Source organism: Neoarius graeffei, chromosome 21 (genome assembly GCF_027579695.1).
Source record: "Neoarius graeffei isolate fNeoGra1 chromosome 21, fNeoGra1.pri, whole genome shotgun sequence".
NCBI lineage: Eukaryota > Metazoa > Chordata > Actinopteri > Siluriformes > Ariidae > Neoarius > Neoarius graeffei.
Genome location: NC_083589.1, coordinates 42106761 through 42134073, shown reverse-complemented (window position 1 = coordinate 42134073; position 27313 = coordinate 42106761). Strand labels below are relative to the sequence as shown.

Sequence of the window (27313 nt, the reverse complement as noted above, 5' to 3'; positions counted from 1 at the left end):
GGAAGTCTGCCAGAAGATTGGGATACTACTGCTGTACTAGTAAGAGAGACAGCAAGGAAGGTGCTAGGGTGGTTATCGGGAAGGAGGAAGAAAGACAAGGAGACATGATGGTGGAACAAAGTGCAGGAAATTATAAAAGAGACGAGGCTAGCAAAGAAGAATTGGGACGATCAGAGAGATGAGGAAAGCAGGCGGTTATACAGAGAGACAAGACAGAAGGCAAAAAGAGCAGTAGTGAAGGCGAAAGCAGATGCATACCAGGAGTTGTATGAAAAACTGGAGGCCAAAGAAGGAGAGAAAGACCTGTACAGACTAGCTAGGCAGAGAAACAGGGAAGCGAGGGATGTACAGCAGGTAAGAGTGATGAAAGATGGAAATGGAAATGTCCTGACAGAGTGTATTAAGAAGGTGGAAAGAGTACTTTGAAGATTTATTAAATGAGGAAAATCCAAAAGAGAAAAGGTCAGACTCGTTGGAGACAGCAAATCAGGAAGCAGAGTTGGTTAGTAAGGATGAGGTGAGGGCAGCCATGAAAAGAATGAAGATTGGGAAAGCAGTCGGATCAGATGGTATCCCGATTGAAGCTTGGAGATGTTTGGGTGAGACGGCTGTGGAGTTCCTAACGAGATTGTTTAATAAAGATCCTAGAGAATGAGAAAATGCCGAATGAATGGAGAAAAAGAGTGTGCTAGTCCCAATATACAAGAATAAGGGAGATGTACAGAGCTGCAGTAATTACAGAGGGACAAAACTGATGAGCCACACCATGGAGTTATGGGAAAGGGTATTGGAGGCGAGATTGAGAAAAGAGGTAGCAATCTGTGAACAGCAGTATGGGTTTATGCCAACGAAAAGCATGTCGGATGCAATTTTTGCTTTAAGAATGTTAATGGAGAAGTACAGAGAAGGCCAGAGAAAGCCACATTGTGTGTTTGTAGACCTGGAGAAGGCATACGATAGAGTGCCGAGAGGGGAGTTATGGTATTGTATGAGAAAGTGTAGAGTGAATGAGAAGTAGATTAGAGTGGTGCAGGACAGAGTAGACATAAAGAAAGTTGGTGAATTCAAGTACCTGGGGTCAACTGTGCAGGAAAATGGGGACTGCAATAATGAGGTGAGAAAGAGAGTGCAGGCAGGGTGGAGCAGTTGGAGAAGGATTTCAGGAGCCATTTGTGATAGGGAAGTCCCAGCAAAAGTGAAAGGTAAGATGTATAAGACAGTAGTGAGACCAGCTGTGATGTATGGATTGGAGACCGTACCCTTAACGAAGAGACAGGAGGCAAAGTTGGAGGTGATGGAGTTGAGGATGTTAAGGTTTGCGATGGGAGTGACGAGGTTGGACAGGATAAGGAACGAGCACATCAGAGGGACAGCACATGTGGAGAGCTTGGGAATGAAGCTAAGAGAGATGAGACTGAGATGGTACGGGCACATCCTGAGAAGAGATGCACAGCATGTTGGAAGGAGAATGTTGAGGATGGAGCTGCCAGGCACACGAAAACGAGGAAGGCCAAAGAGGAGATACATGGATGTGGTGAGAGAGGACATGAAAGTGGCAGGTGTGGTAGAGAAGGACGCAGAAGAGAGGGAGGAATGGAGACGAAAGATCCACTGTGGCGACCCTTAATCGGGAGCAGCCAAAAGAAGATAATTTAGTTTCTTTAACACTTTTTTCTTTACCACATTCCATATGTGTTCCAGATGTCATTTCATAGTTTTGATGTCTTCAGTGTTGTTCTACAATGTAGAAAATAATCAAAAATACAAAACACACCGATGAATGAGTAGATTAGGGGGTGTACAAACTTTGGACTGGCATTGTATATTCATTTAAAAATACCTCAGTAAACTGACTGACACTTAAGTGCAGATTATAATATTCCTATATATACACACCTACACAAATTTCATCTCATTATCTCTAGCCGCTTTATCCTGTTCTACAGGGTCGCAGGCAAGCTGGAGCCTATCCCAGCTGACTACGGGCGAAAGGCGGGGTACACCCTGGACAAGTCGCCAGGTCATCACAGGGCTGACACATAGACACAGACAACCATTCACACTCACATTCACACCTACGGTCAATTTAGAGTCACCAGTTAACCTAACCTGCATGTCTTTGGACTGTGGGGGAAACCAGAGCACCCGGAGGAAACCCACGCGGACACGGGGAGAACATGCAAACTCCACACAGAAAGGCCCTCGCCGGCCACGGGACTCAAACCCGGACCTTCTTGCTGTGAGGCGACAGCGCTAACCACTACACCACTGTGCCGCCCCCTATACAAATCATTTTTTAAAAAATTAAAAATACCCGCTTTTCGTTACATGAAGTGACTCCAAAGACATTATGCAGTGCCACATTAAGAATATTTGTAGATCTAAGGATATTTCAACTCCAAAATGTTTTCTTTTGTTTAAAAAAAAAAATGTAACTCCATCAATTCAGTGCACAAAATGAATCAGATTTTTGTGGGGTGTTTTCTATTTTCATTGATTAAATATTTTTTTTGAAGATATTTTTTGGGCTTTTTTCACCTTTATTGGATAGGACAGGGTAGAGACAGGAAATGAGCGGGAGAGAGAGACGGGGAGGGATCGGGAAATGACCTCGGGCCAGAATCGAACTCGGGTCCCCGGATTTATGGTATGGCGCCTTATCCACCTGAGCCACGACACCCCCACTGATTAATTTTAAAGGCTTTTTTCTTTCAGTGCAACAATGCTTTATTCAAATCTGTCCTAAAAGTAATGCATTGCATAGCATAAATGCACTCTGTGCATGAAAATATTCATTACACGACACCCAATTACTCAAATCACGCGTCTTACCGATTTAGAGGTTCTCCATCTACACTATCCAACAAAACAGAGATTTGTTTAGGCATCATCAACAAGTTTAGATTTATTATGACAGTTTACGGCGGCACGGTGGTGTAGTGGTTAGCGCTGTCGCCTCACAGCAAGAAGGTCCTGGGTTCGAGCCCCGGGGCCGGCGAGGGCCTTTCTGTGTGGAGTTTGCATGTTCTCCCCGTGTCCGCGTGGGTTTCCTCCGGGTGCTCCGGTTTCCCCCACAGTCCAAAGACATGCAGGTTAGGTTAACTGGTGACTCTAAATTGACCGTAGGTGTGAATGTGAGTGTGAATGGTTGTCTGTGTCTATGTGTTAGCCCTGTGATGACCTGGCGACTTGTCCAGGGTGTACCCCGCCTTTCGCCCATAGTCAGCTGGGATAGGCTCCAGCTTGCCTGCGACCCTGTATAAGGATAAAGCGGCTAGAGATAATGAGAATGAATGACAGTTTATTAGTGTACTTAATGCTGTGGGAATATAACTGACATGAAGCATACAAGACCACCAAAGAGAAACCTAATTTCTCTAAAGACACACACACACACAATGAAAGCTGGTTTGTGACTTTGCTCCGTTACATAATTGTGGTTCTCGTGGGCATGTTTATTCAGCCGGGCTCCAGCAGCAGACCAGAAAACCTGCACTTGCACAGAAAGATGAAATTCTCACCAAGATCAAACTCTCATCCTCCTACAATTTGTGTCCTAAGCTGGGACTTTGTGGAATGTTCTTTTCTTTCAGAACACCAAGCCACAGAAAAGCTCTTTAAGGTCATTCCAATGTGGCAAACCCTCTCAAGTTCCTAAGTGTTTAATTTCAAGCTTGCCTGGATTTTTTTTTTTTTTGACTGTCAAGCAGTTTTGTAATGTACTGTATACAAATAGACTGCATATGTACAGGCCAAAACATTTTACCCTCATGAGGGACCTTAGCAGGGTTTGTCTGTTGGGGATGGAATGCATACTCTCGTACCATGTGTGTACAAATGGTTGTGCCAGGCCCAGACTCCATTCTGCATCCTGTGCCTGTTTCCTGATGGGAAACTCTCTCTTTCCTGCATCTGTCTGTATTCCTATCCCCTGGATCATAGTTACATTTCTATCTTTCTGTCAGACAAAAGCCACCGTTGGCACAGAGAAAATCCGATACTCACAGATTTTCAGTTTGAACCCCCTGAAATATTTTGACAGTTCCAGTGTCAATACATTATGCATGTATCAAAGTCCTTCCCACGCCATGTGGCGCCGATCCCCATTTCCGTAGCCCTCTGCCTCTCTTACATAGCTAGGGTTACAGTGGGGGGCTAGTCCTCTGGTAACCGCGAGAATCTGACTCCCCACTCTCGTCTGTATTGCAGTGTGCCTTGCCAGACGGCAGTAGGTACCATTTTTATGATGGTCTTTGGTGTGACCCGACCATGAGTAGAGTTCGCGATCTCCCGATCGAGAGGCGGACACGCTAACCACTAGGCCAACTTGCGGTACATTATGCATGTATGGTTAACATTATACATATACAGACAAATGAATATATACAGTGCATGTCAGATACCACAGTTCTACACTGTATTTGCACTAAAGCGATATTCATAAAAGGGCAACAAATTCATGATTATAATTCCTCAATATTTCACCACAGACTTCAACTGAACACCTCCCTTAGATTGTTTAAGTAGCATTTTAACTGGTTAGCAGCTATTATGATGGGACACAGGATTAACCAGGGCGGCACGGTGGTGTAGTGGTTAGCGCTGTCGCCTCACAGCAAGAAGGTCCGGGTTCGAGCCCCGTGGCCGGCGAGGGCCTTTCTGTGCGGAGTTTGCATGTTCTCCCCGTGTCCGTGTGGGTTTCCTCCGGGTGCTCCGGTTTCCCCCACAGTCCAAAGACATGCAGGTTAGGTTAACTGGTGACTCTAAATTGACCGTAGGTGTGAATGTGAGTGTGAATGGTTGTCTGTGTCTATGTGTCAGCCCTGTGATGACCTGGCGACTTGTCCAGGGTGTACCCCGCCTTTCGCCCGTAGTCAGCTGGGATAGGCTCCAGCTTGCCTGCGACCGTGTAGAACAGGATGAAGCGGCTAGAGATAATGAGATGAGATGAGGATTAACCAATCAGGATCATGCATTTATGTTTGAAAGCTATTAGCCAGTGAGCTACACTCGGAGCTCAGGGATACGGAGGTGACTTGATTTGTGGGTTTTGTGGAGGGGGGGTAGGAGAGGACAAGCAGGAAGAGGGGTTGGAATGGGGTGTGCCTCTACTATAAAAGTTATAAAACACTGTTAAAAACATTAAAGAGTCAGGAACCTGAACGTTTTGATGTTTGGAACTCTTTACAGTCTCTTTGTTTGCATACATGAAAGAAATGGCTCCAAATGAAATAAAGCATGGGAATATTTTCACCAAGCATTGTGGTGGAGGATGATCCTGAGTATCTGTGTACTGTACAGACTTCTGCACTTTCAGTGGCTCACAGCAAGAAGTGTTAGGCCTCGAAGTTTCAGGGCTGAAATATAAAGCCTCTGCCTCTCTTTAATTGCCCATCATTAAGACACCAACAGCTGAATCCTCACCCTGTCCTGATGGGAATATCCCAAAGCATGCACCCCACCCACATTCAGTCCCAAATGATAAACTAATTTACTGGACTTAGGCTACATCCACACGACAACGGCAACGAGATGTTATTTAAAAATATATCGCGTCCAAATGGGCAACGATCAGTAAAATATCAGGTCCATATGGCAACGCAACGCTTGCTGAAAACGATGCAATACACATGCCACACCTCTAGGGGCGCTGTAAGACGGTCCCTTCGGAGACACCAGAACAATAGAAGAAGTAAGGACACATGCGCATAAACTATTATGCGCGAGACTTCATATTAGCCACAAAGTCAGGAAAATCTGTTCGGAAAATTACATTATAATGACCAAATACAATGAAAAGTATTTTTCCAGTCTCACCTGTGAAAGGTAATCCCATGTGATCTCGTTTGGATGGCAAATCTGTTGGTACAGTTAAAGGCAGCTAATCTTTATTCTCCGCTTTGACCTATCCAATATGGCGTCGAGGATGACGTATGATTCTACGCGGAAGGCGGCGTCTTTAATGGTCCGGAATAAATTGAATGATACACGTTGATGGATTAATTTGCTCTTCTACGCCCTTTTTGAGGAATGTATTGTAGGACTTAAACCAACATCTGAAGAGGTGAGATCGCTCCTTTTGTTCCCCATTTTTGCTGGCAGGATTGACTCTGCCCTAAGGGCAGAGTCTCTCTCTCTTACTTTGCACCATTACACAATAAATATTCACAGTGAAAATATTTTGTAAGCGCGTATCATGAACCAAGTTATAGGATTTGTTGACAACTCGCATCGAGTTCGTTACACTTCTACCCGGCGTGAAGCACTCACAGTCATGTGGTTGTGACGTCATCGTAAACAAATCCATTCTACTCATCCAGACGACTTCACAACGGCAACGTTGCCAGATCTTTCCACTCTGGAACCCGTTCTCAAAAAGATTGCGTTTTGGGGCACCCAAAACGCCGGTGCCGTGCGGACACCAGGCCTAAACGATAAGCAATTGTATCGGAGTCACCTGAATCTGTTGCCGTGTGGACAGGGCCTTAGACACCCAAATATTACGACACAAACATGCAGCAATACATCAGGGAACACGTTATTAAAAGCGTCTGCTATCATCCTTATTATCCACAAACTTTGGGAGGAGGGACGCTGGGCCATTTTCCATCTTTCATATAAAAACATCACTGAGGCTGTCTGGGATCATCAGCAGAGAGAGAAGGGAGAGCAAAAGTCTACAGAAGAACTGTGGCAAGTTCTTCAATATATAAAATCATGGATATTCATTATGCTTTTGCACACCAAGAACCCTCTCAGCAGAACTGCTTTAGTGTAAATATACCTTTAGTGTAAACTTACCACACTGACAAGCATGCTCTCTCTCTCACCTCTTTTACACAGCCTGTTCAGTACAGAAATCTTACACCTTTATTCTGCCTTGCATTCTTTAGAAAACATCTAAATGCAGAATTGGGGGGGGGGGGGGGGTTGGGGGGGGGGGTTGTTCTGAGCTGGAACGCCTGGCAGTAACAGGGGTGGAATCGACGTCTGTGTAAAAGGAACAGCCAGCACAGTGAGACAGGGGTGTGATGTTTTTGACCTCCTTCTTTCTGAGACCAGCGCGAATTTGAACGTTTCCATCTACAGCATCTACGGTCCGCGCCTTTCTGCCTCAAATTGCTCCCTACTTCTTTTCGCTACCTCAACATATTTCTGATCCACAATCATGTTGCTTGCATGAGTCTCTCCACTCCTTTCTTCCTCTGTCACCCGCTGTTTGCAAGCACAGTTTTCTGTGACCACCTTCTTTTTTTGAAAGCAATGCCAGTCAGCTTGGGGTATTCATATTTCCGACGCCTAGATACATCACCCAAGATGCCAACACTGTTGTGATATGTCACACCTCTGATTGCAGAACGCCGGCTTGGAATGTAAAAAAACACACTGGAGTAACTAACTAAAGCTGGAATATTGAGGTGCCTTTATTACATCAATATTACACAATATCTGTGTAAAAAGGGCTTTATATACACAGCAAGAGAGAGATACTTTTTATAAACTGGCAGCTGATTTTCACCAAGCACTCACACAGCCACAATCACTACAAGTGTCTATCACATGCTTTGAAGGCATCTTAAACACTGCAGGCCTTTCATCTAGTTCATATGAGCCAGAAGGAACTGCGCTGATGTTTTTCTGCCGTTGTAAAGCCCCTACTTAAAAAAAAATAATCTGGATCCTTCAGTATTAAATTACAGGGCAATATCAAATTTACCATTCATCGGGAAAATCCTTGAAAAAATTGTCTTCAATCAATTAACTGCCTTCTTGATATCAAACAGCCGTTTTGATAATTTTCAGTCAGGATTTCGTGCCAATCATAGCACTGAAACAGTGCTGATTAAAGTTATAAATGACATACGTCTTAATACTGATGCAGGCAAAACATCAGTCCTGGTATTACTGGACCTCAGTGCAGCTTTTGATACTGTTGATCACAACATACTGCTATATCGACTTGAACACTGGGTTGGATTGACTGGTAAAGTTATCAATTGGTTAAATTCATACTTAAAAGATAAAAGCTTCTTTGTTACCATGGGAAATTGTTCCTCAACGTCAATGTCCTTGACCTGTGGTGTCCCCCAGGGATCGATTCTTGGACCATTACTATTCAACCTTTATATGCTCCCACTTGGGCAAATTATCAATAACAATTCAATTTTGTATCACTGCTATGCAGATGACACCCAAATTTATTTTGCTTTATCACCTAATGATTATGCCCCCCTTGAATGTCTCTACCAGTGTATCGATCAAATCAACAACTGGATGTCACAAAATTTTCTTCAGCTGAACACAGATAAAACAGAAGTAATTCTATTTGGAAAAAAAGATGAAAGACTCAGGATTACCACTATTCTTGACACAAAAGGGATTAAAACTAAAGAAATGGTTAAAAATCTTGGTGTTTTCATTGACAGCGAGCTAAACTTTAACAGTCACATGAAAGCAATCACTAAAACGGCATTTTATCACCTAAAAAACATTTCCAAACTAAGAGGACTTGTGTCAAAAAATGATCTGGAAAAACGAATACATGCCTTCATCTCTAGTAGGGTTGATTACTGCAATGGCCTTTTCACAGGCCTGCCAAAAAAAGACCATCAAATGACTTCAGCTGGTTCAAAATGCAGCGGCTAGGGTTCTCACACGAACAAAAAGAACAGAGCACATTACTCCAATTCTAAGGTCCCTACACTGGCTTCCAGTAAGCTACAGAATTGACTTTAAAGCATTGCTGCTGGTGTACAAATCTCTAAATGGTACAGGGCCCAATTACCTCTCTGATATGTTGCAGCGGCCTAACCCAATCAGATCTACCAGATCGCAACAGAAAAATTTACTATTAAAACCTGTTGTTAAAACAAAGTATGGTGAGGCAGCTTTTAGCTACTATGCAGTGCAGCTATGGAACCAACTGCCAGAGGACATTAAAAATGCTCCTGCTGTTGGCAGCTTCAAATCTAGGTTAAAGACCAAGCTGTTTTCAGATGCTTTCTGTTAAATAATTAATATTGTCTTCTTTACATGTTTTATAATCTTTACTTTTACAGTCTCTGCATGTTTCAAATTTTACTTAACTTTTATTCTATTTTATTCTGCTGGGGTTTTTTTCCCCTATTTGAACTTCATTTTATTATTTTATTTCTACTATTGTTTAATTCTTATTATATTTATGTAATTTTATTCTCTATTGTTTACTGTTTTGTTTTTACTTCTGTAAAGCACATTGAACTGCCACTGTGTATGAAATGTGCTATAGAAATAAACTTGCCTTGCCTCCTACTGCAATTTCCTGGTCTTGAAATATAGCCATTGCTTTTGTAGTTTTATTAGGTGAAACATCTACTGAAGCACGTGTGTGTCTGTAATATGAGATAACCATGTTCAAAACATAAGTACTCTCGCCAGGCCTAGGAATGAGGCACGGCTTCGCCACACCCTCATACAGAAAAGCACAACTGCATCCTTGGTGTTCCTAATAACAGTGACAGTTTCAATGGTTTCTGTAACATCACAATAAATGATTTATTAGAGTTAAAATAAATGCTACACTATGGTAATCCAATACTCTTGATATGATTTAAAATATCCTATCTGTTATGAAAGAAATACACAAAAAACACTCCATGTCCTGATACAGAGAGGTCAGTAAAAAGTATTCATTGAGCTTTGGCTCCCTCTAGTAATCAGTGCTTGTTACAAACTCGGAGGTTTCCCCATGGGCTTTATCCCAATGTTTTGTTGCTCTAAACCATTTAGATGCACGGTTATCCCCGGAGACTGTGATGTTAAGCAGTGGTGAAAGTTATTATGGTTATGATGATGTGTTATGGATGGATCAGTGAAAAGAGCTTAAATAAATTAGCTCCAGTGGACGACAAATCTATGGTGTGTTTTACACAACTGTCAATGATGGAGTCTGGCTGAGAAATAAATCAGCCCCAGCCTCTACTGTACTGGTGGTATTATAGTACGTGATTCCACACAAGCAAAAATGAATTGGATTTAAACCATTTGTTAACAGTAAATGAGAAAATGGATGAAAAGGTTTTTCTGGTGGTTTTTTTTTTGTGAAAGAGAGGAAGGGCTTAGGTTTGCCATCCCATTTATAAAAACAACCAGCCCTGGTTATTACAATTATAGTATCGGATTGCTTACTTGAATTGAATAGGTTTAAATCAAACCAATCTAATCAGGATCTGATTATAAGCATTTGCCATATTTCATAAAATAAATCTGTGGTGCAATCATAAGGAGATCTCTGTAAATGAGATAAAAATGACAGGGATGCCTGACACTAGAAGGCATCCCCTGGCATTAAACATCTGATCACCATTTCAAACTAAACACAGATTTGAGTAAGAGCTACATACTGTAACAGACAGACATGCGCAGAGAACTTACACTGTGGGAAGCCTGGTTGTTGTTGAGATGGTCTTGGTTGACGGGACTCAGCGGAACGTCGCTAGAAGATCCATTCTGATGGCAGTCGAGTGTCACATGGTCACGACAGTGTGCATGACAGGTGTACTTACAACCTGCAGAGAAGAAAGGAGGCGAGATGACAAACGCCTTAATGCAACCAACTTTCTCATATAAAGTCTCATCTCATCGCATTATCTCTAGCCGCTTTATCCTTCTACAGGGTCGCAGGCAAGCTGGAGCCTATCCCAGCTGACTACGGGCGAAAGGCGGGGTACACCCTGGACAAGTCGCCAGGTCATCACAGGGCTGACACATAGACACAGACAACCATTCACACTCACATTCACACCTACGGTCAATTTAGAGTCACCAGTTAACCTAACCTGCATGTCTTTGGACTGTGGGGGAAACCGGAGCACCCGGAGGAAACCCACGCGGACACGGGGAGAACATGCAAACTCCGCACAGAAAGGCCCTCGCCGGCCACGGGGCTCGAACCCAGGACCTTCTTGCTGTGAGGCGACAGCGCTAACCACTACACCACCGTGCCACCCCATATAAAGTCTATAATTGGATTAATTATACAAATCAGGATAAAGGCACTCAAAATCTTCTACAAATGTTTGTCACTGAAATCGCACCCTCAGTGGTATTCTGTACCTTTAGTTAGAGAACCAAAAGCTGGAGTTCTCAATCGTTCTGTAGCCTTTGACTGTTAGTAGAAAAAAGTTAATCCAGATACGGGCTTATGACCAAGCTGCAGATTTATTTTAAGAAATCCAACAACAACAACGGAACCGTAAGCCAACTATTAAAACATTAGACACACTAGTTAAAGGCCATATTTAAGGTATCAAGGTATTTTATTCCTGAACATTCAATCAGAATTAAGAATTAGATATGAAATATTTTGCACCAACAGCTCGTTTATCATTAAAAAAATAAAACACTCATATTCAACCGCTTTATCCTGGTCAGAGTCATGGTGGTACCTGCTGTCACCATGCCACTTTTTTTTTTTTTTAAAGATTATATTTATTTCTAAGGAAATTAAAAAAATAAATAAATACAAGCACAAGTGACAAGTTTGGCTTATAAGGCAGCATCCAGAGTGCAAATAGTGAAGAGTTAATATTGAAATTCATACAACCCCAATTCCAGAAATTTTGGGATGCTGTGTAAAACAAATAAAAACAGAATGCAATAACTTGCAAATCATGGAAGCCCTATATTTCATCGAAAATAGTACAAAGACAACATATCAAATGTTGAAACTTAGAAATTGTATTGGTTTTTTGTATGCTCATTTTGAATTTGATGTCAGCAACATGTTTCAGAAAAATTGGGACGGGGCATGTTTACCAGTGTTACATCACCTCTACTTTTAACATAAGGCCAAGTTTACATTAGACCGTATCTGTCTCGTTTTCTTCGCGGATGCACTGTCCGTTTACATTAAAACGCCTGGAAATGGGAATCCGCCAGCGTCCACGTATTCAATCTAGATCGTGTCTGGTCCGGTGCTGTGTAAACATTGAGAATACGCGGATACGCTGTGCTGAGCTCTAGCTGGTGTCGTCATTGGACAACGTCACTGTGACATCCACCTTCCTGATTCGCTGGCGTTGGTCATGTGACGCGACTGCTGAAAAACGGCGCGGACTTCCGCCTTGTATCACCTTTCATTAAAGAGTATAAAAGTATGAAAATACTGCAAATACTGATGCAAATACTGCCCATTGTGTAGTTATGATTGTCTTTAGGCTTGCCATCCTTCCACTTGCAAGTGGTAAGTGACGCGCATACCCGATATGCACTGAGAGCACACACACACACAGCGGCTCAGTCCCGAATTACTGCTCGTGCACTTCACTCGCGTGCTCTGTGAGCTGTGCAGGGCCGGAGTGCGCACCCTCCAGAGGGCACTCGCTGTTCAGGGCGGAGTGATTTGGAGCGCAGGATGCCTGCGGAGCCGAGCGTATCCGTGTATTGGCGTTGCTGTGTGCAGGCGAATCGTGTATTGGCGTTGCTGTGTGCATGTTAATCGTTTTAAAAACGTTAATCTGATGATCCGCTGATACGGTCTAATGTAAACCCCACCTAAACGTTTGGGAACTGAGGAGACCAATTGCTGTCGTTTTGAAAGAGAAATGTTGTCCCATTCTTGCCTGATCTACAATTTCAATTGCTCCACAGTTCGGGGTCTCCTTTGTCGTATTGATGTATGTTGTCTTTGTACCATTCTCATTGAAATATAGGGTTTTCTATGATTTGCAAATCACAGCATTCTGGTTTTTTAATTTATACTTTATTTTACACAGGATCAACTTTTTTGGAAACAGGGTTGTACAGTATATCACCATATTACTCTTTTTTTTTTTAACCTCACCCCCACCTAGTGGGACAGCTAGGTATTGTGATCACCCTGTCTGTGTGTGTGTGTGTGTGTGTGTGTCCCACCCCAGATTTTTGCTCATAATTCAGCAACGACTGGACGGACTGACATGAAATTTGTTGGACTGATGTATCATGATCATAGGAACCCCATTCAATTAATTATGTTGTGGTGCAAAGAAAAAAAAGAGAAAGATAGATTACTTTCACACACACACACACATATATATATATATATATATATAAAAATTTTTTCCAAACAATTATGCTTTATGAGAAAAGAATTAACCACAATTTGTACAGATCTGTTTAATAATACTAGCGCCACACTGCCTGTCTTTAATGATGCCCTTGAAAACTGATAAAGCAATGTATCATAACTCTACAAAAATTATATTCAATTGGAGTAATGGAAGAAACAAATAAGAAAATAGTGCATGAATATAATCTGAATGACCTCCCTTCTAGCCAAGAGGAAATCATCGTTATGCTGCAGGGGCAAGGCCTGCTATCTCTGATTGCCTTGTTATTTAATTGTAAAATGGTGGCTTTTAGTATGTTACCCTGGATAGCAAAGAAAAAAATAACTACTGAAGAAAGATTAAGAAAATCACTTTCCTCTAATTTCCCAGTTTCCCCTGATTTTTTTCAAGCTTAAAGAGAAGTGCTTACACTTGAAAGGCAGCGATACTGACAAACATGTCAATGGTAACTTCTAGTCAAGAAAATATTTGGCAACCTCAGGAGTTGTGAACTACATGTAGATAACTTTAATAACGTGAATGGGCTGGGGAGAAAATCAACTTCAGCATATAAATATTGATGCAATATATGGATACAGCCCAGAATAACTAATGTATCAAACCATATGAAAATCAAATTTGGATTATTTTAAAAAGTACCACCACATTCATGCACACAGATTCATATTAGACCCGGCTGGTTTTCAGGATACATTTCCATCATGTCCTGGTCAAAAAATATATACATAAACTGTATTGTATAACTAGAGCTGTGTTCTTTGTGGACTTACAGCTTGGCCAGTTGACAAATAACCCAAAGAGAGAGAGAGAGATAGTTTGCATAATATGCAAATGTTGCAGAAAAGGCAATGCTTATTTTCAGGCACTCTTCTTTGCCAAACAGAGGGTAAAAAAAAAATCCATCTATTATCACAAGAACAAATTTCTCAAGCAAAAAAAAAAATCTTATACCAATAGATGTTCGATCTTCTGACAATACCAAGCATGATTTCTTTACATTCACCCAATTATGGAAACCTGGCATTAGCAGAATGATAAGGGTTTTACGCACTGATCATGATGCCTTACCAAATTTAATCTTCAGCTCTATGGAGTAAAGTTTGTGACTTTCCTTCCTGTCTTCTATTTTTACATGCCAACATTAAGGCAAAATGATGGGGGGGGGGGGGGGGGGGGGGGGGGACACGAAACAAAGCATGCTTCAGAAAGTCCACTCTGCTCAGGCACGATGCAAGACTGAAAGGCAAGGCGAGGGTGTGGTACAGGGCATCCTCAGTGTGTGCTGAGCAAAGTGACGTACACCAGCCCTCTTGTGCACAACCACAATATGCAGCAACAAACAGAGAGCAGTCATGGCATGTTTGTCACCCCGTTATCGCAACCTACCTTGGGATTTGCGCTTGAAACGTGGGGTGATTTTGCTAGAAAGTTTGCACACTGCTGCTCCCATTCCACTCAAACCTCACAAGCACGAGATCTCTCCGTTCTCTCCTTCCCTCCCTCCCTCCCTCTACCCACTTAGCTCTGAGCCTGCTTGATGAACCTCCATCAGGCACAGCAGCATTGTCAAACACACCAAGATGCTGTTAACCCTGCAAAATAAAATGGCCAATCAATCCCTCAACTCTCTCACACTCCCAGTTCACTTTCAACCCATCTGCGATTTCCTCTCCCTTTCGTTGTGTGCCGAGTGAGGCGATTTTGCCTTTCAAATGTCTTTCTAGCAAAGCTCTGATGGACACTGAGGAAGTGAGTAGTGACTTTTTTTTGTGGGCTAAAAATGAATTAGGTGAAGGAAGTTACCCATCCAGCTCATGCATTTAAAGATCTGAATGGGTGACTGCCAGAGAAATGTTTATTAAAGATGCAGTTTGTCATTTTAAAAAAGTGTCACAGATATATAAAATATAGATAAATATAAAAAGCTGTGATTTGCAATATTCCCATACAAAGGATCCAGCTAGTTTCTTCATTTCAGGCACCTGGCCTGCTCAACTTTGCCCTTTTTTTTCTTACAAGGTAACTGATAGAATGCCTTGTATAAGTATTCACATCCCAGATGGGAGAATCTGCACACAGGACAACCATAACCCAAAACCTGAGCTTTATGGAAAAAAAAGGCATGACAAAAGTTGAAGACTCAACAAACATGTGGAAAAAGGTTCTCTGCAGCTCATCCATTAGGTGGAAACTAAATACTGCTCATCACCCTTAGAACACCATCCCCATATTGTGGTGGTAGCATCATGTTGTGAAGATGCATTTCAACAGGAACTGAGAAAATGGTAAGGGTTGAGGATTAGATGGATTGAACAATCCTACAAGAAACCTGTTCCAGTATGCAAGAGGCCTGAAGTACATCGAGTGAGCAAGCAAAGCTTCTGCAACTTTGGATTACATGAATGACAAAACTGAATATTGTATTTGAATTGTCTGTATTTACAGTAACCAATTCTTCTCAAACTACAGCACAATGTTTCAAACACATTTAACTATTCACTGGGATACATCAGGCTGTGAACCCCCCCCTCTAGAAAACTAGCTATATACAGTACCAGTCAAAAGTTTGGACACACCTTCTAGTTCAATAGTTTTTCCTTTATTTTTATTAATTAAAAAGACACTTCATGTCTTAAAGTAATAATGGATGTCGTTTCTCTTTACTTAGTTGAGAGGTTGACATAATACGGATTACTACAGTTGTGGAATAGGGCTATTTACTCTGTTTATTATTTACCATTTGATCTCAAACGCATTAAGAAGGCAAGAAATTGCACTAATTAACTTTTGACGAGGCCACACCTGTTAATTAAAAAGCATTCCAAGTGACTACCTCATGAAGCTGGTTAAGATAATGCCAATAGTGTACAAAGTGGCATCAAGGTAAATGCTGGCTACTTTGAAGAATCTAAAACGTTTTTGTTTTTTTTAACACTATGTTTACCATATAATTCCATACATGTTATTTCATAGTTTTGATGTCTTCAGTATTGTTCTACAATGCAGAAAATAATCAAAATACATTAAAATCTATGAATGAATAGGGGTGTCCAAACTTTTGACTGGTACTGTATGTAACGTTCAATGATCAACTGAATCCTTGATTTTTTTTCTCCTATGTTTAAAATTCATAGTTGTGATTTAACTCATTCTGATGATTTTCACAATTATACAAAAGTTTAAACCTTCCAGCTATTTTATAATATTTGACTTTTCTACATAAATTAGTGATTAAGTAGCCTAGATTTTTTTTCCTGTTATAATATCTTAATAGAGTAGGACTATTTTAGATAGGCAAATTTGTGCATTTATGACAGTTACCGTTTTGCCACCAGTTTCCCCTGAATGTACACAAACCGCAGACCTGTAGCCTAGCTGGGTATCTAGATATCTACATAACGCTGTACATTAAACTTGTCAATCAGACCCTCAGTTTCAGTCAAGAGCTGAGTTAAGATGGACACGGATATCCAGAGGAAGCAGAACATGTTTCAATGTTCTTTGATGCCAAAACCGACAAACAATGAATACTATAATTTTTTTTTTTTTTTTACAAGCAGCACAGGGCTCTACAAATTACAAACTGCCTCCAAGATTCATCATCTAATATTAAGGCAACATAAAGAAGAATATTCTAGGTGTTGGCATAGAGCCTCACAATAAATAAATAAATAAATCCTGACATCTGAATAATTACTGCCTTTGTATTTCAACTCCTGTACCATCATTAAGGTTCCAAAGAAAACCCACAGATTCAGGATTTTTCATACAAGCAAATCAGTTAAATCCTGAATATTGCATCACTCTTGTCTCACTAATAGTCTCATATTAGTGGTGCATTAGGGAGAGAATGTGAGCTGCATTTTATTCAGCTTTATCAGAACATACATATATGCACAGTACATATACACTCTCTCGACTCTCCTTCACTTAAACACGCACTCACACAGTTTTGCTCTCTGGGGCATTTGAAAAAGTCCTGGCAATAATTGCACTTCCCATAATGTCAAAGAGATGGTTCTATTGATCAAGTCCACTCCGAGTAAACTCAGCACACACTCAGCACACTGCAAATGGCATTCGAGTCCCGAGTAGGTGTGTCTGAGAAACACACACACCCTTCCACTCAGTAAAAATGAAGAGCACGAAGGATTCTTGTGAAACTCTAACTGCAATTACGGAAATGTTGAATCTGATTGATGAACGTAATTCCATCAAGCAGAACATGTTCTTGACTCAGCACTCATTTTAACCTGCCACTGAGACCTCATCTCATCTCATTATCTCTAGCCGTTTTATCCTGTTCTACAGGGTCGCAGGCAAGCTGGAGCCTATCCCAGCTGACTACGGGTGAAAGGCGGGGTACACCCTGGACAAGTCGCCAGGCCATCACAGGGCTGACACATAGACACAGACAACCATTCACACTCACATTCACACCTACGGTCAATTTAGAGTCACCAGTTAACCTAACCTGCATGTCTTTGGACTGTGGGGGAAACCGGAGCACCCGGAGGAAACCCACGCGGACACGGGGAGAACATGCAAACTCCGCACAGAAAGGCCCTCGCCGGCCACGGGGCTCAAACCCGGACCTTCTTGCTGTGAGGCGACAGCGCTAACCACTACACCACCGTGCCGCCCCGCCACTGAGACCTGATGTTATTAAATTTTAGTTCAGAAAATTAAGCAAAACTGATTGTATCTTGACAAGTGGGTCAAGAACCAAAGTCATCTGTGCATCTGAACTTTATTTATTAACTACGTTACATTCCAGGCATTTAGCAGACGCTTTTATCCAGAGCAACGTACAACATACCCAGAGTAGCCTGGAGAGCAGTTGGGGGTTAGGTGCCTTGCTCAAGGGCACTTCAGCCATTCCTGCTGGTCCAGGGAATCAAACTGGCAACCTTTTGGTCCCAAAGTTGTTTCTCTAATCATTCAGCCATGGCTTCCCATAACTACATTTTAAATTATCCAATAAAATCTATAGGTTGCCAACCCACATGAATACTTCAATTTTCTTTGCACAAATGTTAAAAGTTAATTTATTTTAAACCAATAAACAAAACAATAAACCTGATCTTGTTGGGCTGGGAAAAAAAAAAAAAAAAAACTTGTGGATAGATTTTGTTTCCTTCCTTTCCAGTGAATTCATAAGACAATTCTTTATCCCTGTTCCATCCCTATCCCTACGATCTTATGCAAATTACTCATGCAAAGTGTGAAACCATGTTTAAAAACACAGCCTAACTTCCAATGTGAGTCACGATCTTATGACTTAAATACTCGAGTACATTCAGTCTCTGTGACTTTTAAATACTTGAGTCTCAACGTGTGTTGGGACTTTAACTTTTTAAAAATTCTGTGAAACAAAAAGTTTTTAAATCAGCTTACAATGTGATTTTAATAGTTAGCCAGGTATCCCTCCATGTTCCATAACCTTGAGGCTTGTTCATCTTCAGTAAGTGTTTAACTCTGAGCAGGGTCACTTGGGTTTAAATTACTAACTATTCTTGGAAATAAAACCAATCATGCATTGTGCACGTATGTATTCATTCAAATCATGAATGTCTACAAGCAAAAATAACTGTTAGAATGGGTGAGATTCGCTTGCAAAGAAAGAACATTTCAAGGAGTCTCATTTATTTATTTTTTTGAAATGGTGAATATTGGAGGACTATTGTTACATGATGCCATGGCTGCACTACCTATACTTTTTTTTTAAAGCATTCATCAAGGATTAATTGTGTAGTTAACAGTTGTAGCTCTTTAAAGAGGTTCTAGTCAAAACCTTCTAAAAAGGAGAAGCATCCGTTGTAAACTCATTTAAAAAAAAAAAAAAAAGGTTCAATCAAATACCCTTAAGAACAGACTTGATGCAGAACTCCTACTTACCCAATAAATCCTCAAAGTAAGCGCATTAGTGTTCTACATAAAATCTTTTAGGATTCCTGAAAAGGGACAAATCAAGGAACCTTTAGGATGTTGAACAGAATTAGATGCATAGATATCTAGCACACAGAGTGTAGCTTATCAAGGAATTTGTCTCATTTTCATGAGCTGAAATGCATAGCCTGGTGTAGTGGTTAGCATGGTCACCTCACAGCAAGAAGGTTCTGGGTTTGAGCCCAGCAGCCAACGGGGTCCTTTCTGTATGGAGTTTGCATGTTCTCCCCATGTCTGCACGGGTTTCCTCCGGGTGCTCTGGTTTCCCCCACAGTCCAAAGACATGCAGGTTAGGCTAATTGGTGGCTCTAAATTGTCCAAAAGGTGTGAATGTGTGTGAATGGTTAAGAGGAAAAAAAAACCTTCTATAATAATCCAGTAGAAGGCAACGGGAAACCACTACTGTAATGTTCCCTAGAAACTTTGATGGCTGAAGGCATCAGAGCAGCCACGTCACTGTAGTGACATGCTAAAATGGATGGATGGAAATGCATAGCCATAAAACAGCTTTTTACCCGGTGCATCTAGAGGGATTTTTTTAAGCAGCTCAAACATGGAGAGTATGAGGAACACACTGCTGATATCAGATTGAAGTGACTAGGTCAAAGGAATGTTGATCCAGGAAGAAAGAAACTGTAAATCTTGATCTCTCCTTCCTTGAACAGGTGTGTGCGCACGTGTGTGGGTGTGTACGCAAGCAAAACCTTGCTCTCGGTCACACCTGTTACCCTTCCATGAAATACTGTGTTTTCCAAAAACACCTACTAAGTGGTTATAAAGAACCTCTAAGGCAGTGATATTCAATGAAGGTCCATTGACGCAAAATTCCTTTCTTGCAAAGATAAGCAACTATAACAGAATGGCTTTTAACACTTAATCATTAATGTTTAGTTTGTGGCCATTTAAAAAAAAAAAAAATTGACGTTATGACTTTTGACTGACATCACAGACTGACACAGGGAGAATAAATGAATTCTTCGAAATTCATACTTTGTACAATTGTTTTCAAACTTTGTTGTCGTTTTGTTAAAGACTTTTTAACGTTTAATGTCTCTAGCTCTGTAGCTACGCTCTGGTCTAATGAGCTGCCTTCAGCTAAAGAAATTCCATAAATGTACACGTGTCTTTCACATCAGAGAATCCACTACAAAAGCCGAGCATGTTTAGTTTACTAAACATGAAAACTCAGGCCTGTTTTTTCTATGTTTTGAAAGCTCATCTTTACACCAGTGAACTTTCTTTTTGGCCAATACAGACATGAAGTCCATATTTGTGGATCCAGCCAGGAATAGTGGTTCCGATATGCTCATCTAGCACGCTTCTTTCAGCAAAACCCGAGTGAGGAATTCCACATGCTCCAGACTTCATTCCTCTGGGCTCCTGGAAGACTGGACTCCTAATAGACTGCTGAAACAACACCAAACTTCTAAACAAAGGGCAGGTCATTCGGCCATCCAACAACTCTTCACTGTTCTCCAATCACTTTTCAGGTCACAAAACATCCATGAGGACGTTTTCAGGGTTAGAGCCTGTATTTGGCAGGTTACTGGGAGCCCATTCGCACATGGAAGTCAGACAGATCGCATCATTTCATCTTTACCTTTAACCTCGCTCTCCAGAACTGAAAACTATTGTTCTGAAACATGTCGTGTCTAAAAGTCTGGGTTAGAAGGAATCGGCTGAGAACAAACAAAATCCACTGAATGTCTTAATATCGGTCATGTAACATAATTAAATTTGTGCCAAGAAAGCAACCAGATATTCTGCAAAAGCCATGCCACTGAAGAAATTACAATAAGAGGAATAGACAAAATGTATCTTGTTCTCCAAATACAATATTAACGTACAACCCCGATTCCAAAAAAGTTGGGACAAAGTACAAATTGTAAATAAAAACGGAATGCAATGATGTGGAAGTTTCAAAATTCCATATTTTATTCAGAATAGAACATAGATGACATATCAAATGTTTAAACTGAGAAAATGTATCATTTAAAGAGAAAAATTAGGTGATTTTAAATTTCATGACAACACCACATCTCAAAAAAGTTGGGACAAGGCCATGTTTACCACTGTGAGACGTTCCCTTTTCTCTTTACAACAGTCTGTAAACGTCTGGGGACTGAGGAGACAAGTTGCTCAAGTTTAGGGATAGGAATGTTAACCCATTCTTGTCTAATGTAGGATTTTAGTTGCTCAACTGTCTTGGGTCTTTTTTGTTGTATCTTCCGTTTTGTGATGCGCCAAATGTTTTCTATGGGTGAAAGATCTGGACTGCAGGCTGGCCAGTTCAGTACCCGGACCCTTCTTCTACGCAGCCATGATGCTGTAATTGATGCAGTATGTGGTTTGGCATTGTCATGTTGGAAAATGCAAGGTCTTCCCTGAAAGAGACGTCGTCTGGATGGGAGCATATGTTGTTCTAGAACCTGGATATGCCTTTCAGCATTGATGGTGTGTTTCCAGATGCGTAAGCTGCCCATGCCACACGCACTAATGCAACCCCATACCATCAGAGATGCAGGCTTCTGAACTGAGCGCTGATAACAACTTGGGTCGTCCTTCTCCTCTTTAATCCGAATGACACGGCGTCCCTGATTTCCATAAAGAACTTCAAATTTTGATTTGTCTGACCACAGAACAGTTTTCCACTTTGCCACAGTCCATTTTAAATGAGCCTTGGCCCAGAGAAGACGTCTGCGCTTCTGGATCATGTTTAGATACGGCTTCTTCTTTGAACTATAGAGTTTTAGCTGGCAACGGCGGATGGCACAGTGAATTGTGTTCACAGATAATGTTCTCTGGAAATATTCCTGAGCCCATTTTGTGATTTCCAATACAGAAGCATGCCTGTATGTGATGCAGTGCCATCTAAGGGCCTGAAGATCACGGGCACCCAGTATGGTTTTCCGGCCTTGACCCTTACGCACAGAGATTCTTCCAGATTCTCTGAATCTTTTGACGATATTATGCACTGTAGATGATGATGATATGTTCAAACTCTTTGCAATTTTATACTGTCGAACTCCTTTCTGATATTGCTCCACTATTTGTCGGCGCAGAATTAGGGGGATTGGTGATCCTCTTCCCATCTTTACTTCTGACAGCCGCTGCCACTCCAAGATGCTCTTTTTATACCCAGTCATGTTAATGACCTATTGCCAATTGACCTAATGAGTTGCAATTTGGTCCTCCAGCTGATCCTTTTTTGTACCTTTAACTTTTCCAGCCTCTTATTGCCCCTGTCCCAACTTTTTTGAGATGTGTTGCTGTCATGAAATTTCAAATGAGCCAATATTTGGCATGAAATTTCAAAATGTCTCACTTTCGACATTTGATATGTTGTCTATGTTCTATTGTGAATACAATATCAGTTTTTGAGATTTGTAAATTATTGCATTCCATTTTTATTTACAATTTGTACTTTGTCCCAACTTTTTTGGAATCAGGGTTGTATATAGACAGGACTAGTCACAAAAAGAAAAGGATACGAGTGCTGTGCATGGAGATGGTGCTCAGTGGATCCTGACCATCACTTGTGATTAATTGTTGTCTCCGTTATACTTCTGATCAATCAGTTGCCTACTGTATGTTACATGAAATGGGTCCTTAGATTAGTAACATATACAATAGACTCCAACAACAGTTTGGTGCACCAAAGGGACATGAATTCAACTGAACACAATCTGTTCTCCTCCCATAATGTAGAAGAGATTCAAGTGCTAGTAGCAAGTGTAAGACATACAGTACCAGTCAAACGTTTGGACACACCCAATTCAATGGGTTTTCTTCATTTCTATTAATTTAAAAAAAAAAAAAGGACACTTTACATCAAAGTAATGATGGATGTTGTTTCTCTTTACTTGATATAATATGAATTACTACAGTTGTGGAATAGGGCCATTTACTGTATTTTTATTATTTACCATTTGATCTCAAATACATTAAGAAGGCAAGAAATCGCAGTAATTAACTTTTGACGAGACACGCCTGTTAATTGAAAAGCATTCCAGGTGACTACCTCATGAAGCTGGTTAAGATAATGCCAGTAGTGTACAAAGTGTCATCAAGGTCAACGGTGGCTACTTTGAAGAATCTAAAATATGAAACATATTTTGTTTAACACTTTTTTTGGTTTACCATATAATTCCATGTGTTTTCATAGTTTTAATGTCTTCAGTATTGTTCCACAATGCAGAAAACAGTCAAAAACCTATGAATGAGTAGGGGTGTACAGACTTTTGACTGATACTGTGCGTGTGTTGTACAAAATAAGAGAGTAATAAAGACTTTAGCATTTTCTAATTAAATTAGTTCTAGACTGTTCCCATAAAGTAATTTCTGAACAATGAATAATAAAAATTTACTGATTCACATAAAACTATTGCTCAGATATAGTTTCAGTAGTTAGAGTATGCACTATGAAATAATTTAAACAAAACTGCTAAATATATGGTGTTCAAAAACTTTTCTTTTTTTTTTTTTCCTGGCAGTACATCTCCTCGACATCAAAAAGTAGCTCTGAGGCTGGTGCCAGTTTTTAAAATCATATCCGAATTGATTTCATTCACCAAAGTATTTTTTCTATTTTAAATATAGAAAACTCCAACACATTCAGTATATTGATTTATTTTTAAATTATTCCTTCCTGAATCTATTACAAATCTCAAGAGTATTTGTTATGAATATGTATTGATGAGCAAAGTCAATGTCACGCTTACATGAAGCTGCTCATGGCAACAGGCTGCACTTTTTCCTTGTAGATAAATACAGCATCAACCATCTGAAATAATCTGCAGTGTTTCAACAGACTAAATCACTGCTTTACAGTTTTGAGCTGGTTAGTGTTATATTCTAAAAAAGAAAACCCAGTAATACATTTTCTCTAGAAGAGACACCAACACAATCAAAAGTCTCTCACCAAATCGACACACACCAGGTCTTTAGCCACATGTAGAGATCTCGCATGGTTCTGGACTCACCAGGAAGCTTCCAGAGAAGGCTGAGCTCCATGCGTCCTGAGCGGCGCGTCAGTTTGGAGAAACAGTAGAACAACACGGTTATTTTCCTCAGAGTCCTGCTGAAGCCTCTGCTCAGTGCCATGACTTACACAGCAGCCCCAAAAACGCTCACACAGAAGGCCAAACACATCGGCGTCTCCCACGCATGTGATAAGCAAGTACTTATAGTGAATTGATGTCTTTCCTTTTTTGTCCGTCTCTATGTCTACGGCCAACCCCTCCTAGAGTCCCCTGCTTGAGTGTGTGTGTCTGGGGCCCCATGGTCGTCTACTTTACTCAGTCAGCTGGTCAGGAGGTGGTCCCTTGTGGTCCATCATTATGCTGTCACAGGGCAGTGTGTCTCCTCTAGACACACTGTCACTGCTGCTACACAAACAAGCAGATGGATATTAGGGGAGCTAACAGGTGGGTGTCAAATAGCAAGACACAATGCAGACGAGCCAGAGAAATGGCAATTCATGGTATCCATGAACTAATCTCATGACTTCATGCCTTTCTTATAATAGAAACAGAAGAGTAGTGCCATAATGCACAAATACCACGTGAGTTAAAGTTACTGTATCTGAATATTCAAGTGCAAAGGGAAGACACACAATTTAACTATCAGGCAAATTGCAGCTTTGTCCATTCATTATCATCAGGGTGGCAGGGAAGCTGGAGCCAATCCCAACCGACTTTGGGCGAGAGGTGAGGTACACCCTGGGCAGGTCGCCAATCTATCACAGATACGACCAACCATTCACACTCACATTCATACCTATGGGCAATTTAGAGTAACTAGTTGCCCTAATCTGCATGTTTTTGAACTGTGGGAGAAAACCAGAGGAAACCTACACAGGCACGAGGAGAACATGTAAACTCCACACAGAAAAGCCCCAATCAACCATGAAGTTCAAACCCAGGACTTGCCTGCTATAAGGCAACAGTGTTAACCACTGCACCACTATCAGGCAAATCACAGGTTTATATTAATACAGTATATCCATCCATCCATTACCTGTAGCTGCTTATCCTGTTCTACAAGGTCGCAGGCAAGCTGGAGCCTATCTTAGCTGACTACGGGCGAGAGGCAGGGTACACCCTGGACAAGTCACCAGATTATTGCAGGGCTGACACAGAGACAAACAACCATTCACACTCAGCCAATGTTTACATTAGACCGTATCAGCGGATCATCAGATTAATGTTTTTAAAACGATTAGCGTGCACACAGCAACACCAATACATGATTTGCGTGCACACAACAATCCCAATACACGGATACGCTCGGCTCCGCAGGCATCCTGCGCTCCAAATCACTCCGCCCTAAACAGCGAGTGCCCTCTGGAGGGTGCGCACTCCAGCCTTGCGCAGCTCACAGAGTGCACGAGTGTAGTGCACTCGCGCAATGATTCGGGACTGAGCCGCTGTGTGTGTGATCCCAGCGCATATCACTTACCACTTGCAAGTGGAAGGATGGCAAGCCTAAAGACAATCATAACTACACAATGGGCAGTATTTGCATCAGTATTTGCAGTATTTTCATACTTTTATACTCTTTAATGAAAGGTGATACAAGGCGGAAGTCCGCGCCGTTTTTCAGCAGTCGCGTCACATGACCAATGCCAGCGAATCAGGAAGGTGGATGTCACAGTGACATTGTCCAATGAGACGCCAGCTAGAGCTCAGCACAGCGTATCCGCGTATTCTGAATGTTTACACAGCACCGGAGCTGACACGATCTGGATTGAATACGTGGACCCTGGCGGATTCCCGTTTCCCGGCGTTTCCAGGCGGTTTAATGTAAACGGACAGTGCATCCGCGAAGAAAACGAGACAGATACGGTCTAATGTAAACGTAGCCTCACATTCACACCTACGGTCAATTTAGAGCCACCAATTAGCCTAACCTGCATGTCTTTGGACTGTGGGGGAAACCGGAGCACCCGGAGGAAACCCACACAGACACGGGGAGAACATGCAAACGCCACACAGAAAGGCCCTCGCCGGCCACTGGGCTCGAACCCAGGACCTTCTTGCTGGGAGGCGACAGTGCTAACCACTACACCACAGTGCCACCCTTAATACAGTATATATTCATTATAATTACAAATCAATCAATCATTCTAATACACTGTCGTTTCTATTGTAACAAGTTACAATGGGACTTGTATGGAAAATCCTCCATCCATATCTTCATTATGATGAAGTTTGCTCTGAAGAGATGTATACGTAGCACTGTTGGAAGGAGTCTCCAGTGTTAGCACTTTGTAACAGTCAGAGATAAAGCTGTAACTAAGTTTCGCTACATGATAAATGTACAATGTTTTCAGTCCAGAGAGCTTTAAGGCTTCTCATTAACATAAGCTGCATTTCTTTTTTTTTAAATATTTTTTTTGGGGCTTGTTTCACCTTTATTGGATAGGACAGTGTAGAGAAAGGAAATGAGCGGGAGAGAGAGACGGGAAGGGATCGGGAAATGACCTCGGGTCGGAATCGAACCCGGGTCCCCGGATTTATGGTATGGCGCCTTATCCACCTGAGCCACAACGCCCCCCATAAGCTGCATTTCTTCTTTTTTTTTTTAACTTCAAGAGATAGAAAAAAAAATGAGGCTGGTGAGTGAATGTCTGTTAATAGCTGTACAGTAAGGTGAAAACAGAAGTAACTTGTTTTGAGAGTGCTCCACAGTATTAAATGTCACAATAAACAGATAACTTCACTTCAGGCTGCATCACACCACTCATCGTTGATTGTTTTCCCTTAATAGGCCGCCTTATGTTTTATTCCCCACGTATAAAACCTATTACTGATATATACATGGAAGGGTTCCTGAACAATAAACATGTACTATATTGGAATTAACCACGAGCTGGCTGAGCGGTTAGCGTGTCTGCTGGTCAACCGGAAGATCGTGAGTTCTGCTCGCGGCCGGACCATACCAAAGACCGTCATAAAAATGGCACCAGGTGGCAAAGCATGCTGCAATACAGACGCAAGTAGGGAGTCCAGAGGACTGGCCCCCCACTGTAACCTTAGCTATGTAAGAGGCTGCCCAATGTGCTTGAAGGACCTGGTTAGTACTGGGACGGGAGACTGCCTGGGAAGACCAGGTCCTGGCACTGCAGGGACTTTGAGATTGAAAATGGTAATTGAATAATATACAGTGGATGGAAATGCCTTCTTGATGAGAGAGGTCAGAGGAGAATGGTCAGCCTGGTCACACTAACTCAAATAACCACTCTTTACAACTGCAGTGAGCAGAAAAGCATT

General features: G+C 41.5%; 1 protein-coding gene across 1 annotated transcript in view; it reads right to left on the bottom strand.

Moving 5' to 3' along the window:
- rassf3 (Ras association domain family member 3) overlaps nucleotides 1-27313 on the bottom strand; it is an 87627-nt gene that overhangs the window by 56993 nt on the left and 3321 nt on the right. The window contains exon 2 of the mRNA XM_060903145.1: nucleotides 10414-10547. Within this exon, the coding sequence (XP_060759128.1) occupies nucleotides 10414-10547 (134 nt within the window). The remainder of the gene's footprint in view (nucleotides 1-10413; nucleotides 10548-27313) is intronic.